The sequence below is a fragment of the Adiantum capillus-veneris genome, chromosome 18 (genome assembly GCF_014529385.1).
Source record: "Adiantum capillus-veneris isolate H3 chromosome 18, ASM1452938v2, whole genome shotgun sequence".
Classification (NCBI taxonomy): Eukaryota; Viridiplantae; Streptophyta; class Polypodiopsida; order Polypodiales; family Pteridaceae; genus Adiantum; species Adiantum capillus-veneris.
Genome location: NC_140948.1, coordinates 118535149 through 118551473, shown reverse-complemented (window position 1 = coordinate 118551473; position 16325 = coordinate 118535149). Strand labels below are relative to the sequence as shown.

The 16325-nt window shown below is 44.7% G+C and overlaps 2 protein-coding genes across 5 annotated transcripts in view; both read left to right on the top strand.

Annotated features, from left to right (window-relative positions):
• LOC147436283 (carbon catabolite repressor protein 4 homolog 4-like) overlaps positions 1-14376 on the top strand; it is a 66708-nt gene extending 52332 nt beyond the window's left edge. For 2 of the 3 annotated variants that reach the window (XM_086489211.1, XM_086489212.1), the window contains exons 7-9: positions 12571-12942; positions 13104-13251; positions 13922-14376. In XM_086489211.1, coding sequence (XP_086345337.1) covers positions 12571-12942; positions 13104-13251; positions 13922-14260 — 859 coding nt within the window. In that variant the 3' untranslated portion in view covers positions 14261-14376. The remainder of the gene's footprint in view (positions 1-12570; positions 12943-13103; positions 13252-13921) is intronic. The other variant, XM_086489213.1, reaches the window with a different exon arrangement.
• Positions 2-12554, top strand: LOC147436284 (uncharacterized). 2 transcript variants are annotated; one of them, XM_086489210.1, is made up of 3 exons: positions 2-10516; positions 10621-11228; positions 11328-12554. In XM_086489210.1, the coding sequence occupies exons 1-3, from the start codon at positions 9617-9619 to the stop codon at positions 11473-11475; spliced, it is 1656 nt and encodes a 551-aa protein (XP_086345336.1). In that variant the 5' UTR covers positions 2-9616; the 3' UTR covers positions 11476-12554. The 2 variants fall into 2 exon arrangements, with proteins under 2 accessions (XP_086345336.1, XP_086345335.1); XM_086489209.1 differs by having other exon boundaries at positions 10621-12554.
• Positions 14377-16325: the final 1949 nt, after the last annotated feature.

Here is a 16325-nt window from a genome sequence, read left to right as displayed (position 1 = left end):
TAACCCTTTGCATTCAAAAGTATGAGCTCTTTTATTCTAGACTTCAGCTTGCTTTACAATCATCTCTCTTATTTATGAGGCTCGTGAGAATTTTGTAAAATATAGCTCATCCTATTTGATAGCTTTGAGGTGTAGTTATTATTATTGTTATTTTTTGTGCCATCTATGGCACACGTGAAGTGGAAGGTATAAACAAGACTGATGTATTGATTTGTCCTTTAGGCCCAAGATGTTTATGATTGACTCTCTCTCGAGGGTGCAGACCTTGGAGGTACCCCAATACATATCATGCTTTATGTTGATGGCATTGTTTTATTTTTGAGTCAGAGGAGGGTTTACAGTGAGACCTCGAGGCTCTTGACGACTTTTGTACACAGAGAGGGCTGACAGTGAATCTTGCGAAAACCAAGGTCTTGATCTTTCATACTTCCAGGGCAATCAGGAGTGCAACAGCCTTTATGATTGCAGGTGGACAGCTAGAGGTGGAGTCTTATATATACTTGGGAGTCACCTTTGTCAGGGGCGCTTCACCATGCAAAGGCGATTCTAACAGACTCACTAGAGAATATGCGGCTTTGGCCATGCTAGAGAGATGTCATCAGGCACACTGTCAAGAGCTCCGCACCAAGGGGTGGCTCCTCGACACTTTGGTCACCTCAGCTTTGATGGATGCTGTAGTAGTATGGGCTCTTGGACTATCAGCCACCTGATGGACACAGACTGAGAGACCGCATTTATGTATGATATCTTGCTTGTTCCCCATCAAGGCCTCAGTACCACACAACATTATTGGAGCAGAGTTAGCTACCTCATCCATGCTAGTCGAGGCTATTTCCCACACAATTAGCCTTTTTTAAAGGATGCAAAAGATGCCATCAGATAGATCCACACGCAGAGCCTTCGAGGCCCCCAAGCAGCTTTCAGAGTTAGGCGCGCAGGAGGCTTGGTACTTGTAGGTGAGAGAGTGATTTGGAGCACATGGACTAGACATGGATAGATTACCACCCTCCCTGTGTGACCCGGACTCGCCCTTCATCTAGCTGTCACACAGTGAGAGGAACATGGTACTCAGGCAGGATATATGGCAGCACTACATCAGAGACACATTGATGGCACCTAGCCAGCCACTTCCCTCGAAGATGCTTTATTGCAGTGAGCACTTCTTAACCAGGCTAGATGAGGGTTTCCTCTAGAGACCACACTACATGGACACTTACATGCCACATAGCTCACAAGTGGCCATTGGTCAGCTTCGGGTATAATCACACCAGCTAGAGATAGAGAGAGGAAGAGCTTCTCATACCCCTCGAGCTGAGAAGTTCTGTCAGCTTTGCATAGAGAGGGTGATTGAGGTCAAGGAGCACGTTGTCTGCAAATGTAGAGCATCTATGAGGCTCTTTTCAAAGGACAGGCCACCCTACGGCAGATCATGGAGTCGAGAGATCAGCGCCAGCTAGGCCGTTGTCTAGTGGAGATACATAGACATAGAGAGACATTGCTGACATTTGTAGCAGCTCTAGAGGGGGGCAGACAATTGCAGTTTGCAGACTACTAGAGGATCACAACCCTATTGCCACCTGTCCTCCACCTGTCACACGGACACACAGAGGGGTCACCCTTCAACACGCTGAGACGGTTAAAGCTAGGAGACGCCCCCTATCTCCGAGCTACAGAGGTTCAAGACTCCATCGCATTGTCACAAACTGTTGATGTGTCAAGCCGATGAAGAATAGAGCCACTGTGCAGATCCCGGCTGAGGGGCCTAAACCCTAAGTGAAGAAGCAGCAAAAGAAGAACGAAAAAGTTTTATCAACTTGCAAAGTCTTGCCGAGAGGCCTATTCTGAAGAGGAGTTCCCGCCAACTTATGGGATCTTGTCCGATGGGGCCCAAGTGACACAAAGACAATAAATAAAGCTGGACCCACACACACACAAAAGATAGCGTAAAAATTGATGACGTGGCAGTTGTACGGATGCCGCGTTTTGCGTTACAGTGCCACGTGGCAGACTAGATGGACTTCCGCGGTTTGTGTTGCTGACGTGGTAGGTGTACAGATTTCCGTGATTTACGAGGGCAGCTTTTGAGCGCCAGCTTTTGGGACCGGATGCTTCTAGAATTGAAGCTTTTTATGTAACTGCTTTTCATAGGCGAAGGGCCTTTAAATTTGTGCCACGGGCTCATTCTTTGGCACGCTATAGTGCAGAGCGCGAGTACCGGCATCGTTCCTTGTTGAAACAATATAAAGAAATACCGAAAGGGGCACCAAGGTTTGGGGCCAATGCTGTCTTGGGGTGGAACTCCACCACTCCTCGTCTCGTGTGTCGTGCATCTCTTTCAATTTAGTTTTTATGTGAAGTGCTTAACGTTATTTAGTCTTATCTTTTTCGTTGGCATGTGGTGCTCGTCTCGTGATAGTGGTATCAGAGCTTCACCCGTGTGCTTTTCTGAAAGCATACTGGTCCTACCAAAGAGCAGACAGAGCAAACCGGTGCTTCCAAATTTTTATGAAGAATCTTCGTTTGCAAATTTTTATGAAGAATCTTTATTTCCGACCCCGGACTTATTAGCCATTCCCACCCTTACTCCATCGCGCATCGGTCGCGCTCCCGTCTTCATCGCTCTGACTTATAGGGCATAAGCCATAAAAATCACTTGCAAGAGACGGATCAAAGATTTTTCAAGCCGCTGTATTTCTTAGAGGCAATGGTGGATGCCTATAGATACCAAGCCGCCCACTCCAAGGACTTGGCAAGCTTTCAAGAAAATTTTTCCCCAAAGTTACATGCGTTGAGACATCTTTCTTCGATTTGCAACTTCTGGCAGAGTGGGGTATCGTGAAAGGCTTGCCACGGAAACCCTAGCAGATTATAGCTTGCAATCTTGGGACATCTTTCAATAGGTGTCTCTTCCCAAGCTGATAACCTTGGAGGTCCACTGTGATTGCTAAATCTTGGGACTACCATCATTGCCAGAGGAACACTGTTTGCTGAGACCTGTTTTGACTATTCAAGAGGTAATGGACCATGCAGTGGTCGGCTACAACCCTATGGAAGAAATCTAACCCTTATTTTGGTGCAGGTTTCAGAACAGAAGATCTGTCGACTTTCGAGCTCGACCAATGTCGAGAATGATTTTTCAGCTTGAATTACCAGTTTTTTGAATTTCGTTTGAGAATTTGTTGGGTGATCTTGTTTGGAATTTATTTGAAATGGATGGTATTCGTTTTAAACCTGTCTTGGTGTCGATTTGAACTGTTTGACTCTGGTTTTAATACTGGTTTCAATGCTTGGTGATTTACTCCTGGGTGTAGTGAGAAATGTTGTTTTGGTATTGTGTGAACCTCGGAATGACGCAGATGAGATTTCTTGGGAGCGTTTGGTTGTATGCTTGAACCTCCAATCGATGTAGGTTGCAGTCTGGAGGGTGTTTGGCTGTAAAAGGCCTCTATATCTCATGGCCCGGACCTTTTTAGGTTATTTGCGGGAGGAGTGATGAGGGAGTCTTTGAACAGCTCATGGCCCGGACCAAGATGGTTATTTGCGGGGAACATCCAAGCCAGGACTCTCGGTGGAGAAGATCACCAATTTACAGAGTGCGACATTGCTTGATGTAGCAGCAGAGGCATATCCACATACTTAGCCTGATCAGAGATGCCATTTGGGGAGTATGCCATAGAACAATTGGTATGATGAGGAGTGTAGGGAGACAAGAGCATAGCTTAAGAGGGATCTTCTCCTAGGGGTCATCAATCACAGACAATCTTGGATAGCCTTTCGACGCTACGACAAAAAAAGCGCGCTCACATGGAGCGAGACTTACACCAGTTGTTCTTGAGTAGGGACTCAAGAGAGGCATGGCGTTTCTTTCATGAGCACTCCCTTCCCCCAATGATTACTTCCCCTTATGTGGGGTCAATATGCAACATCCTTATACACGGTCCCGGGACAGACACCTGTTTACTCTTGGTTGCATCAATTTAGTAAGTATGATGCTATTGTCATTTATTCATGATCTTGATATGATCGACCTATATAAATACCCCATGACCCACAAATAAAGAAATGAAGAGGCATCCGTAGAAATAGGCAGCTGCCCAGTCACAAGTGCCCCTTTTGTGGCCTATCTAAATGAAATATGGACATCCCCCCAAGAACTCTAAGATACCAGAAGAGCCTCGTGAGGCTTGGGTACAATCACAAAGAAGCCCACAGTAACTAGCAAGGAGATGACCTCAAAAACTCTTTAACACCCCCTCTTAGAATTTGAGTGCATGTCACAAACTGCTGACGTGTCAAGCCACTGAAGAATGGAGCAAACTTCCATATCCCGGCCGAGGGGCCTAAACCCTAAGAAGCAGAAGAGGAAGCGACAAAAAAGAAGCAGTAGCAGCGGAAGAAGTTTGTACCAACTTATGGAACCCTGCCGGATGGGGGCCAAGGAACTAGAAGCAGAACCCACCAAAAAATCAGGCGTAAAAAGTGACAATGTGACTGTTGTACAAAACCCCCGCAAAACACGGTGACATGCTGATGTGGCAGGCTGTGGACAGTCCTGCAATCCTCGCTGACAGTGCCACGTGGCAGCTGTACGGATACGCATTGGCAACTTTTTGAGACCGAATGCTTTTGAGTTTGAAGCTTTTCATGTAACTGCTTTTCATAGGCCAAGGGTCTTTAAATATGTGAAGAGGACTCAATCTGTGCGACGCTTCCAAGTGAAGGTGCAGAGCGGTGGAGTACAGGCTTGTACTAAGTTGAAGCAATTTAAAGAAATACTAAAAGGGACGTCAAGTCTGTTCTTTTCCGTTGGCACGTGGTGCCCGTCCCTGTGACAGTGGTATCAGGGCTTCAGACGTGTGCTTTTTTGAAAGCATATCGGTCCTACCAAAGAGCAGACAGAGCAAACTGGCTCTTCCAAATTTATATAAAGAATCTTTAAATGTATATAAAGAATCTTCGTGTCCCGACCCCAAGCTTATTAGCCACTGCCACCCTTACTCCATCGCGCATCGCGCGCTCTCTTCTTCACCGCTCGGTCTTATAGGCCATAAGTCATAAAGATCACTTGCAAGAGAAGGGTCAATGATTTTTTTTCAAGCCGCTGTTTTTCTCAACGGCAATGCCATGCACTGGTGGATGTTTATAGCTACCAAGCTGCACACTCCAAGGACTTGGCAAGCTTTCAAGAAAATTTTTGCCTGAAGTGGCGTCTTCCTTCAGAGTGCAGATTCTGGCAAAGTGGGGTATCCTGAAAGGCTTGCCAGAGAAACCCTAGCAAATTACAACTTGAAATTTTTGGATATCTCGTAACACGTGTCTCTTCTTAAGCTGATAGCCTCGGAGGTCCAGCGTGATTGGTATGTCTTGGGACTACCATCATCGCTACAGGAAAACTGTCTGTCGAGGCCTGTTTCGACTATTCAAGAGCTTATGGACCATGCTACGGTTGGCTACCACCTTATGGAAGAAATCTAACCCTAATTTTGGTGCAGGTTTCAAAGCGGAAGGCTTGTCGACTTTTGAGCTTGACTAATGTCGGGAATGCTTTTTCAATTTGATTTAGCAGTTTTCTAAGTTCTGTTTAAGAATTTGTTTGGTGATCCTGTTTTGAATTTGTTTGAAATGGATGGTATCTATTTTAAACCTATCTTGGTGTCGATTTGAATTGTTTGACTCTAGTTTTAATATTGGTTTCAATGCTTGGTGATTTACTCAAGGGTGGAGTAGTGAGAAATGATGTTTAAGAATGCTTGCACATACTCATGGCCCGGACCCTCGTGGTTATAACTTATTTGTGGGGGGAGTATTGTTGTTGTTACTCATGGCCCGTGGTCATTTACGGGGGGAGTATTAAGAAGTCTGAGTAGTGGTTACTCTTAGCACCTCCAAACGACGCAGGCTACGGTGTGGGGGGCGTTTGGTTGTAAAAGGCCTCTATATCATATGGCCGAGACCTTTTTACGTTATTTGCGGGAGTAGTAGTGAGGGAGTCGTTAAATAGCTCATGGCGTAGACCCAGATGGTTATTTGCAGGCGGAGTATTCATTAGGGGCTTTATGTTTCTATGTCTTGTAACATGCATATGTGAGCATTTGTCTTGCAATTTTTTAGCTAACTTGAGTTGTTTTTAGCTAACTTGAGTCGCAAATTGCTAATGTGTCAAGCCACTTGAAGAACGGAGCCAACGTGCATATCCCGGCCGAGGGTCCTAAACCCTAAGAAGAAGAAGAAGCAACGGAAGAAGTTCGTACCAACTTCTGGAACCCCGTCCGATGGGGCCCAAGGAACTAGGAGCAAAACCCACCAAAAGATCTAGCGTAAAGAGTTGATGACGTGGCTGCTGTACGGAACCCCCGCAAAACACGCTGACATATTGATGTGGCAGGTTGTAAGGACAGTCCTGCGATTCGCGCTGACAGTGCCACGTGGCAGCTGTACGGATTTCCACAAAACGCATTGGCAGCTTTTTGGGACCAAATGCTTTTGAGTTTGAAGCTTTTTGTGTAACTGCTTTTCATAGGCCAAGGGCCTTTAAATATGTGTAGAGGGCTCAGTCTTTAGCACGCTTGTAGGTGAAGGTGCAGAGCGCGGAGTACTGGCTTGTACTGAGTTGAAGCGATATAAAGAAATACCGAAAGGGGCGCCAAGTCTGTTCTTTTCCGTTGCACGTGGTGCCCGTCCCCATGACAGTGCACATTAAGACCAAGGATTTGGGGGCCTCAAAGTGAAGAAGGAATCTGACAAGTCTAATTCACCATTGCGTCAAATACACCGTCTCTCAAATGTAACTTCCCATGACAAGTCAATGACGTGGCACCACCAAGTTCCAACCAATGGAATAGATTCTGGCTAAGGGGCCTAAACCCTAGCAGAAGAACAAGAAGATTTGCCAACTTATTGAAGACCGGCCGAGTGGCCTAAAAGACAAAGTGGGTTACAACCAACTTACAAAACCTTGGCCGAGGGGCCTAAACCATAAATAAAGCAGATGCTTTTGGTACTTAGTGCTTTTGGGGCTTTGCTTTTGGGCATCCCTTGTACAGTTTATAAGTATCTTAAGGGCCACGCTTTTGAGAGCATCTAGACGCAGTGTCTCGGAGAGTTGGACCCTTGGGAAGTTGCACCTTTACAAAACAATAATAAAGAAATACCGAAAGGGACGCCACTCTTTGGGGCTAGTGTCGGAACGCCGCCACTCTCTTGTCTCTCGCGTGGATTCCCTCTCTTTGTACACAGACACAGGGACAGCTTAGACATGAAGAGAGACAATCCCAGAGACAGATTACCAATAGCAGCCACCGCTGCAAAGCTCAGCTCATTCTCACATTCGCAATACCCTCATTGATCGAGCACTGGAGCTAGGGAGATCAAGACGCCCGCAACTAAGGAGAGGAGCTTCACAACATCGACGGAGAAAGCAGCTGAGGATTTGAGCCATACTATCTCGACATACAGAGTACAGATGAGGATAGACTCATGACCCATTATATTACCCTCTGGTACTAGGCACCCATTGTATCAATGATCACACATGTCCCACAAAGTACCCCGCAACTAAGGAGAGGAGCTTCACAACATCGACGGAAAAAGCAGCTGAGGATTTGACCCATACTATCTCGACATCCAGAGTACAGATGAGGATAGACTCATGACCCATTATATTACCCTCATGTACTAGGCACCCATTGTATCAGTGATCACACTTGTCCCACAGAGTACCAGCTAGTAGCACTCCAGTTTCATTTTTTAGCATCTCTTTTTTGTACCCAAACATGGTATCAGATTCACTAATTTGTATTGGTATGGTCTCATAGGTCATTTTTGCCTTTTGAAGACGTAATATATCATTACATTTCATCTCTCTCTCTCTCTGTGAGAAACTGGTCAGATTACAGAGACCAGTTTCTCACCATATTGTCTGGGGGGTTCATACAGAGACCACGCTATATGGACACATATATGCCACATAGCTCACGGGTGGCGATTGGTCAGCTGAGAGTGGCTTCACACAGGTTAGAGATTGAGATCGGGAGACACACTGGTGTTCCCAGGGAGGAGCGAGTCTGCAGGGCCTGCACAGAGGAGGTAGAGAGTGAGGAGCACTTTGTATGTAGATGCAGAGCATACACTGAGATCAGAGGTAGGTATGAGTCCTTATTCAGAGGACAGCCCACTCTCCGAGAGATCATGGACTCTCGAGATCAGAGACAGCTCGGACGTTTCTTACTAGAGATACAGAGCCATCGGGACACACTGCTACAGCCACACACAGCTACACAGACAGAGGGGAGACAGTCGCAGCTCACAGACTTCTTTCAGAGGATTGCCGCCCCTCCCTCACCAGACACTCAGAGGGGAGTGACACTCCCACAGGCGGAGGTGAACCAAGCTAGACGACGACCACGAGTCACAGGCTACAGGGGCGCGAGCTCCCACCACCGACAGATCGAGGAGATCCGAGCCCGGGAGCGCCGTGCCACTGAGGAGCGAGTAGCTCAGATGAGGGCCGACCCGACAGCTTTCATCCGGGTAGCCTTGGCACCAGCCCCGCCCATGTACCACATCTTACATCCCCCCATTAGTACAGGATGGAGCTAGATAGCTTGATGCATTCTCATGATTGTACTACCTTGAGCATATAGACATGCATATACCCCTAGAGAGATAGAGCTCCATCCCTCCTAAGATACTCCACTACCTACATTCAGTTCAGTTTTGTATCAGTTTTGTTTCATTCATTTGTCTTTCCGATAGACGGATGACATACACACCATGTACATCTGTTTTGTCTCATAGGCCGATTTCGGCCTGACATAGACGTTAAAAAATCTTTCTTTCTTTCTTTCTTTCTCTCTCTCATTCAAGATGTTTTGAAGTGAAAGTGTTCCAGAGTTTTGCAGATTGTAATTATCTTTGTGTTTCCGTCCAATCCCTCGCCGGAAGTGATTAGACTCAGAGGGCACCATGATAAAGAATCTTGTCCACCAAGGTAGTTTTCGTACGTCGAACGGAACCTCTCGTTCCGTCCGGCCGGACCCGTCCCGTCCCGTGCGTTCCGTTCGTTCCGTCTGGTGACTTTTTTCGGCAGTTTATGACCGTTGGCAGCTTTTTGACCGTTTTGCAACGTCCAGTTTGTAGGCCTTTTGGAGCCGTTTGCGGGCAGTTTTGAAGCCAAATGCCATGCTTATTGCGCATGGGCCATTGGCACATTGCCATGCTTATTGCCCAAGGGCCAATGCCCATTGCTCAAATGTCAAGCCTCACATGCTCTTCCTCTCCTATTTAAGCAACCCTTCCCCTTTGTTATCCAACACAACCTACAACTACAAGCTACAAGCTTTAGCCTTAAGCCTCTCAATGCTCTACCCTCTCATCTCCATGTGCTTCCATTGAAGCTTCAAGCTCTCAAGCTCTCGAGTCTCCATTGGGTCTACCATCTCTCTCCTTCAAGCTCCCTTGGGTGACACCGTGACGGGTCTCTCCTTCAAGCTTCCTTGGGTCTCTCTCTCTCCCTCTCTCTCTCTCTCTCTCTCTCTCTCTCTCTCTCTCTCTCTCTCTCTCTAATCTATTGATACATCATACATCATACTAGTAGCTACTAGCTACATACTACATAATGCTGCCTCCTCTTCATGAAGCCTTTGAGAAGCATTGCCGATATTTTGAGCGGGTGGGGGGCAAGCAAAACTCTTGCAAGTGGTGGTGCAAATATTGCCCAAAAGCTATGACCTCTTCCGTCACTCGTCTCATCATCCACTTGACAAAGATGGGAGGACAAGCGGGGCCATGTCCTAATATCCCCGAAGATATCCTTGCGGAATGCAAGAGAAAGTATCTTCCATTGAAGACACGCAAGGGTAGAGTCACCTCGGATGAGTTCGTGTCGCCGGATGTTGATAGCTCCGATTCGGAGGAAGAGGCCTCTCCAACTATGTCCATGGCTACCGGTGCCACCGCGGCCTCATGTGATGGTAGTGCCTCCTCCAAGAAGTCCAAGAAGTCCAAGGGGTCTTCAAGTGATGGTGGCCGGCCTCCGAAGATGGCAAAGCAAACTTCTCTTGCGAAATCGGTGGGTGGATGCTCCGGCCCCTTGTCTTTTCTCAAGGAGAGACAAAGAATCGCGGAAATAGAGATTGCCCGCACGGTGATTGAATGCAATCTCTCCTTCAACATTCTTCGGTTGGAGCGATGGAAGAGGATGATCATAGCAATTGCGGCGGTTGGTCCATGCGAAGGGTGGACGGGTGTGTCATACCATGACATGAGAACAAAGAAGCTTGATGAAGAGAGGGCAAGGATTGACAAGTCACTTGAGCCCGTACGTGCGGGTTGGGCAAAGTATGGATGCTCTATCCTCTCCGACGGATGGAGCGACCGCAAGAAGAGGGGCATCATCAACATTCTTGTTTCTTGTCCTCTTGGCACGTACTTCTTACGGGCGGTGGATGCGGGTTCGAGAGGGAAGAAAGTGACCGGGGCATTCATTTGGAAGCACATCCGCCAAGCCATTCTTGAGGTAAAACCGTAAATCGAGCCTTTATGTCTTGAGCAATTGCCAATGAGTCCTATGTTTTAATTTTTAAGTTTTAACTCTTCTTGTCACAAATGCCTCTTGTGTAGGTTGGTGCGGAGCATGTCGTGCAAGTGATTACCGACAATGCTTCAAATTGCAAGGCAATGAGTAAGAGGCTAGAGAAGGAATTTCCATCCATAGTATGGACTCCATGTGCCTCTCATTGCCTTGACCTTCTCTTTGAAGACATAGGGGAGCTAGGTTGGGTGAAAGATATCCTCAACCAAGCACTCTCTATCATCAATTTCATCAACGGCAAAGTGAGGGTGCTTGCCATTTACCGCACCTACTCCGACCTTGAGTTGAAGAAGCCATCGGCCACTCGCTTTGCCGCCATGTGGCTACTTCTAGAGCGGCTCTATGATGTGCAAAACAAAATACAAAAGACCATGGTCTCCGATGAGTTTAAGGAGTGGATGAATGGAGAGTCCGCTGCTTCCCAACAAGATGCAAAAGCCATCCAACGGCTTTGCTTGCGGGAGGAGTTTTGGCAAGAAATTAAGGGTCTTGTCGTTGCGATCTTGCCCTTGTACAAGGCTCTCCGCATGACCGACATGGAAGGGGCAACTATTGGGCTTCTATGGCACTTCATGGAGGAAGCTTACAAGGAGATTGAGAAGTCTACAATCCTAGATGGGGCTCCCGATGGAACACGGTATAACTACATATTTATTATTACATATGTCATTCTCTATATATTTAAATTCTACATGCTTGTTTCTCTACTTAGTACATTTCCTCTCTCTTCTTGTAGTGATTACCTCGAGGACTCTCCCAAGAGAGACGACATTCTCCTCCTAATCACAAAGCGGTGGGATTGGATGAAGAGACCTATCCATTACTTTGCGGCTCTCTTGCATCCGGCTTACAAGAGACTGATATATAGGGTACCCAAAAACTGATATATAGGGTACCCAAAAACTGCCATCAATGTCTGTCAGGCTTCGGAAATGGGAAGAAAAGTAGGAGATTGAGAGTGCCTTCCCCGGGAATGAGTCAAGTCGTGCTGGAAACGAAATTGAGCACTTGTCTCTTTTAGCCTTAGTGCCACCATTGTTGTTCAAATTAGAGGTGCGTGCACCCTGTCCTGAAGAATAATATGTTGCATGTTTTGCATGTGGTGAATGTGAAGGACTTTTGAGTTTGAGTGAAGCCTTTCTGTACGTTAAGAACAGATGGTGAATCACAATAGCAGACATTTCTATTTGAAAAGATAGAGGGGGAGAAACCAAACACAAGAGACACAGGAAGGCGAAATTCCTTCCCTAGACCCGAAGGGTATTTTTTTTATATTGCAAAAGATGGCCAATACAACAAGTTGTTGCAAGTGCTCAAGGCCTTCTTGATCTTCACAAGTGCTCAAGCCTTCGTCGTCTTCAAGAAAGCTCAAAGCCTTCGTTGTCTTCATAAGTGCTCAAAGAGAGACATCGCCCAAAAACTGATGATTAATTTTCCTCCTTACATGCCCTCGAAAGAGTCTTTATATAGGTACTAGCGTAGCCTTTTGAGCGAGAAAATAGTAATCCTAACCGAGTGTAGGGTCAGGTGGGCATATAAGGAAGGCAGATGAGGAGCAGTTAGAGACCTTTCTCTTTGGGTTGGACCACTTTGGGTTGGATGAGAGTTGATGAGAGTCCAACTGCCCAAAAGACAGTGTCAAAAGCTATGGCTTGAAACGTGAAGCGTATTATGGAAATGGCTCCCAATCCTTGTAAACGAGATCATGCCGTGCCAAATATTGTGAAAAAATGAACATATCAACGTGTAAGTGTCCATCTCTTGGCTCGGAATGTAGGCATCTCCATGGGCTAATGGCCAAAAAGTTACTGGGACACAGCCAATTCACAATGTGGACACTGTTGGTCCTTGCACCTTTCTGTAATGTAACAAGATATCATTGGCTTGCCTATCATTCAAATTAGTTGGTTCTACATTCAAGACTAAAACCGAACAATGTTTTCTATTGTGGCTAAAGCTGGCTCCATCGTTCTTGGCAGATTATCTCTGGTAGAGAGTGCAGTTATCCAGTATAATGATCTTGTACCTCAATCTGGTGAATCTAATGTGGATCCAAGTACTTTTGCGGTTGTTGCAAGCTCAAATGACGACTCTTCTGGAGACGACCCAGGTGGTTGCACTGTCCATGCAAGATATACCTTCTTTGAATCATATCGCCTAAGATTAGAATATATTTTCAATGAAATGAAGAGTAACCTGATTTTTCTTTTTGATAGCTGTGATATAGACAGGGGTGATCCAAATGATCCAAGAATACGGCTGAAAAGGGATTGCGTGGGTATCATTGCAGCCTTTAGAGTGTCTCACGCGTTGGATAGTACATTCGTAATTGCAAACACACATATTTACTGGTATTGTAGTTTTTGGAGGCTTTGGTAATGAGTTTATCTTATAAGTAAACGGTATCGATTATCATGTTAAGACTATTGAAGCCTTGATTGAGGTTTCAATATATTGCTACGGGAAATGTAGCATGGATAGTCTTTCCTTACTTGAAGATGTTTTTGTCTAGGGATCCTGATTGGGTAGATGTCAAGTTGGCACAAGCAAAGCATCTTGTAGCGCGTGTTTCCAGTTTTCAGAGCTTGCTATCAAGTAAGCTATGCATCAAGATACCAGTAGTTATATGCGGCGATTTCAATTCTACCCCTGGAGATCAGGTATATATTGCACCAGTTCAAGTTTTCTGGTAAGTGCTAGTTACCTGTATGCATGCAACCTCTTTGCCATTGAGTGCTAGGGAGAGACTTCTCTCCTTTTCCTTTGTTTTGTGCACGTGGGTGGGTGCGTGCATGCGTTCACTATCTGGGCAAGGGCTGGGTAAAGATCAGTCAGGCTCAGACCTATTGGGTTTCATGTTGAGGGCTCAATGGAGCTCAGAGGGTTAACCTATGGAGATACTATATTGTGTGCATGCACGTGTGTGTGTGTGTGTGTGTGTGTGTGTGTGTGAGAGAGAGAGAGAGAGAGAGAGAGAGGTGTGTGTGCATTTTGCTTATACAGGATTTACTTTGACTCTTTCTAGCCCTCGGAGTTTCATAGTGCTCCGCTCTTTGTATTTCTTCTTTTTCGTGGGTTTTCCTCAGTTTGAGGTTTCCCACTTGTAAATTAATCAAATCAGATTTACAAAAAATGTGTGTGTGTGTGTGTGTGTGTGTGTGTGTGTGTGTGTGTGTGTGTGAGGTGTGTGCATGCGCGCATTTGCGTGTTGGGGGGGGGCACATTTTTCTTTCACAGACGGGCCTAGATTATGACTCGATTATTGTGCCGTGTATCAACATTTACTTATGGAAAGGTGAAGCATGCTGATAACACATTCACTTTGTGCAGGTTTATAGTTACCTTACTTCAGCTGATCAAAGTGTATTAGATGATGCAACTGCATCATCGGCAGACCAGGGTTGTCTGCCACTCCATAGCTTGTATGCTTCCATGAAGGAGGAACCGCATTTTACAAATTGTACCCCAGACTTCACTGGCACATTGGACTACATATTTTTTTCGTCCTTTGATACTTTAAAACCTGTGAGTCTTCTTGAAGTCCCATTTGCAGAATCAGAAGATGTCAAAGGTGGGCTTCCAAACTATAACCATCCAAGCGATCACCTGCCCATTGGCACTGATTGTATGATTTGGGGACCAAAGGAACCACGTAACATGGCCTTGTAAAAGTGGTTTTTGCATTAATGGTAACCAGTCGCTTTTTTGGCATTCACCTTCCTTTCTGAATGTGTATACATACAATTCTTATTTCAAATTGCCAACTAAATTCCAACTTTCCTTGTAATTGGTGCTCTTCTAGCGCTTGTGTTGTAGAGAATCTCACCTATCAAGGCGTAGAAAGCATAAAACATCCCCAATAATACATGCCACTGGTTGCCAATCTTCATATTCCAAAGAATATTCTACTTGCCAGTCTCTTGAGTATTATGCTCAAAAAGGGAAATGACAGCATGATTTGCAATGTCTGAAAAAAAGTAACCAAGACGGTAGTTCTCAAAATGTAGTGGCCTACATGTGCATGAGCTTGGGATCCACAAATGAACAAGATTGTGGGTGGCCCTAATATATGTCACCATTATCAAGGGATATTTGAGCTACTCACTTGGTTTAGTGAGTCAGTTTGCAACCCACCTTTAGTTTGTGTCAAGTGTATATTCAAGTCACTGAAAGGAATGGTCAATATGCCTGGTTTTATGCACATGTATATTTTGTTAGAGGTGTATGACTATGCTAATATAGATTATGGGCGGGTTTTGTCTCATGTGGGAGTGTGATCATTACAAGAACCAACCTTTTTTTATATAATAGAAAGTCTCGTGCCGCCATTGCAACACGTACATTGTCTTTGCACTCAACAGAGTAATCGTAGGTTGCTTCTTGTTGCTCCATGTGATATATAGATGTTGCTCCATGGACTCACCAATCCAACTGTGTAACTTAATGATTGTGAGAGTCAATAGATCAAGCTATCCATAATCTTCTTGTACATGGTAGCATTCTCAAGTACTTGGCTTGTATCATTTCCAACTTCAAATACCGATCTAAGGGCATTGCAATAGGTGTACAATCAACCGCATCTTACTTTGTCAATTTTTTTAAAGCATATTATCTTTGTGACAACTATATACTCTCTTTTGTGTGAATAATATCAATGTCCAAAAAGTAACGCAAACCTCTCGGCTCTTTTATCTCAAATTCTTGCATAAGTAAAGCTTACACTCTCTACTTCAACCACATTATCCCTGCCAATAATCAAGTCATCCACAAAGATGCAAATAATCACAATTCTTTCATCACTTTTTTAACAAAAAAATAATGATTTACATCAGAAATCCAAAAGCCCAAAGAGATGAGGAATGTCACAATCTTTTTATACCAAGTTCTAGGTGCTTGTTTTAGTCCATATAATGTTTTTTTAAACCTACATACAAGGTCACATAAACTCATATTCTTTTTTTAACCTACATACAAGGTCACATAGAGTCATATTCATATCACCTTGTCGTTACATTATATACACAACTTTATCCAAATCTCCATTCAAGAAAGCATTCTTTATGTCCATTTGTTTCAACATCCATCTTAAAACTGCAACCACTATAATAAATACACGAACGTTAGTAATCTTGGCTATAGGATTGAACATTTCTTGATAAAATTAATCCCATATATTTGTGCATAACCTTTGGCCATAAGCTTTGCTTTGTATCTATTCACAATGCCCATCAAAATTGTGATTTATTTTGTACTCACTCACATACATACGAGCGTCCATGTTCCATTTGCATCAAGGACAACCATCTCCTCATCAACAGCTTGCTCCCATTTTGCATTTTTAACATTGTCAAAACAAGTGGGTTCTACCTTCTATGTAATCTTTGCTTTATACGTATCTCTGCACAAGATTTCTCACTATCTCAAATCTATGTAGTTTAGGATCACTTTCAGGTGCCTTATTCTCTGCTTGCATTCTTCTTACACCCAAAGTCTTCACAAAAGGTATGTCAAAATTTTAAGCATTTAAGCTCTCCTTTGAGCCATAGTTGTCACCATCATCATGATGTGCAATGATTCTAAGCATCTAAAATTTGTCCAGAATCATTGTTGCCACTATCACCATGACCAGCAATCATATTTGGTAGCTTAGGGACATCATCAACTTTTTTGTTTTCTTTTCTTGATACATCTGATGAGCTAGCAGGACTCAGTTTTTCACTCAACCTTCCACTCC